A 2500-nucleotide genomic window follows, 5' to 3' on the forward strand; every position below is an offset into this window, starting at 1 on the left:
CCTCTCACACAGGAATCAGATCCACTGGCCGCCTGTGCGTCTGTGAAGTGTTCAGACCACAAGAACCAGATCCTGGCAGCATCCCAGTTCACATTCCCATGAACCACTGTTACCACATCAGCTCGGTCCACTACAGAACCATCTCAGGATCTCAGAAGCAAATCTAGTGATCCTTCATTACATTTCTGGATGAATAGCTCAGCGGAGCTCACCGAGACCTCCCAGAGATCTCCCGTTCGGCTGGTCTCCAGGGTCGACAGATTTCAGAATGACGGGGTGGATGCAGGTACACTCACATTCTCCTTCTCGGGGGGTTAGTAAAGGGCAACAGTTAATGACCCTGGCCTCCTCTCCGCCCACACTGGAGATCCGCGCCTTTTCAGGCTTCCAGTAACCTGTGATCGCAGAGGAGCGACTCAGTTTAACACAGTCACGTCATAACCTCATAACAGGTACACAGTCACCCAGCCCCGGTGCAAACGACGTGCAAAACATGGTGATGGTGACAAAGATGAGAGAGAAAGAGAGAGAGAGAGAGAGGGAGGGGAGGAGAAAGCAAGAAAGCTACAACTCTTACTCAAGGCCCTACTATCATGCACATGCAAAGCCAGGTGATTGTTACAGCTTCGTCATAGCCGTGAATCTCCAGGCAATGTGTAAATCACCAGTGCTTCAGGTACAGGGAGTGGGAAAGGGAGCACAGTTTCACTCACATGGCCACCGATACATCTACAGCTGAGGCACACCCGAGGAGGCTCAACACTACGGTTATGCTTGTGGGAAACCAAACAGAATGTCTTGTATGTAGGATGCAGCAGGCAGGTTATGGTTGTGGCCAGCAGGGGGCACTCACCTCTCCTCTTCAGAGACTCCGCTATCAGGGCCGAGATGTGAATGTAGCACATGGCAGCCTAAAACAAACACAAGTGAAACGTCTTCCTTTTGTTTCAGTTGTTTATGTTATGAATTACGGTATACACATTTTTGTCAAGACTCAGTATACCTGCGGCAGGTGATTATTGCTATACTTTCACCTGGCTCAGGTACAGGGGTGGAAAGTAACGAATTACATTTACTCACGTTGCTGTAATTGAGTACTTTTTATGAGTAATTTGTAATTTTCTGAGTAGTTATTGAAATATGTAATTTTTACTTTTACTCGAGTAAATTTTTACCTAAGTCGTTTTACTTTGTTACATTTGAACCCTCTCACGTTACTGAGTAAAAAAGTATTGATGGTGAAAAATCAAATGCAGGCAGAAATTTAAACTTCTGAGTCCCGGAACTGAAAGTCAATTGCGTTGTCAGGGCTGGTTCGGCTGCCGCTCCTCCTAACAACACTAGAGGCACCCGAGTCAGTCCTAGACTTTAGCTGTCTCTATGGCTTCATAACAAAGCTTAGTGAAACGGATCACTGCTGAATCGTTTTGGCTCGCCTTCACGTCCTCAGCCCTTTCTCTGTGATCTCTGGTTGCGTTTCTTTTGTTTAGGTGTCTCGCCACCTTATTCTCTCTCTCGCTCTCTCTCATCTTTCTTGCTTTTCTACTACTTATTCAAGTAACTATCTCCTGCGCTGCTTACTAGCCTACCTCAAGTTTTCCTCCTTCTTTATCTCTTCCTGTCCGTTCTTCGTTTATTTTGGGAAGGGTTTTTGTTTCGTCGCGGCGTTCTGCCTGCTGCCAGTTACTTCCCCTGGTGCCCTAAGTTTTGTGTCGTCGCATTGAGTTTTCCCCGCATCGTTTCTGTTGCATTTTTCTCCCGTGTGTTTTGCGGTCGAGTTTTTTTTCTATGTGTTGAGATTATTCTGCGTCTCGTGTAAATGCTTTGCATTTTGTCGGCACTCGGGTCTACTACTCTCTTGGTTTTGACGAGGTGTGTACTTGTTGGTACACCTGACGTTACATGCGTGGCCTTGCCTTGCCTTGCACACTTCCATTGTCTCATAATCAGGTCGTAATCCGGTAAAGATTGTTCTATCTTTAAATCTTCGATCTATCAGGATCTGTGGGATCCTGTGGACATTTTATTGTGAAAAGTGGAGTCCTGTGGGCACTGTATTTTGAATAGATCCTGTGAGCGTTTTAAGTAGTGGAATCCTGTGCGCATTTTGTTTTATTTTGAGATGTGGGATCCTGTGGGCATTTTATTGTGAATAGTGGGATCCTGTGGGCACTTACTTTTAAATTGTGGGATCCTATGAGCATTTTTTTTTTTTTTTTTGAGGTGAGATCCTGTGGGCATTTTATATTGTTTTATTGTGAGTAGTGGAATCCTTTTGCATTTTAGTTTGATTTGTGGTATCTTGTGGGTATTTAATTTTGTGTGCATTTTGTTTTTTGAATAATTTGTCATTTAAATTTCTGTATTCTTATCATAGTGTTGTCCATTGGACAATAGGAATGAAAATTGTTTGCACTTTATGATACAGGTTGTGATTGTCCTTGTGCTGTGAGGAAGTATGTTCCTGAGCCCAGCTGATCTTTTGCAAGTGTGGATGTGC

At 44.5% G+C, this 2500-nt stretch overlaps 1 protein-coding gene across 8 annotated transcripts in view; it reads right to left on the reverse strand.

Moving 5' to 3' along the window:
• Positions 1–2500, reverse strand: part of dock10 (dedicator of cytokinesis 10) — an 85455-nt gene that overhangs the window by 6375 nt on the left and 76580 nt on the right. For 7 of the 8 annotated variants that reach the window (XM_076980897.1, XM_076980896.1, XM_076980895.1 and 4 more), the window contains 2 exons: positions 854–911; positions 297–395 (listed from right to left, as the gene is read on the reverse strand). In XM_076980897.1, coding sequence (XP_076837012.1) covers positions 297–395; positions 854–911 — 157 coding nt within the window. The remainder of the gene's footprint in view (positions 1–296; positions 396–853; positions 912–2500) is intronic. The other variant, XM_076980899.1, reaches the window with a different exon arrangement.

This window comes from Brachyhypopomus gauderio, chromosome 19 (genome assembly GCF_052324685.1).
Source record: "Brachyhypopomus gauderio isolate BG-103 chromosome 19, BGAUD_0.2, whole genome shotgun sequence".
Taxonomy (NCBI): Eukaryota; Metazoa; Chordata; class Actinopteri; order Gymnotiformes; family Hypopomidae; genus Brachyhypopomus; species Brachyhypopomus gauderio.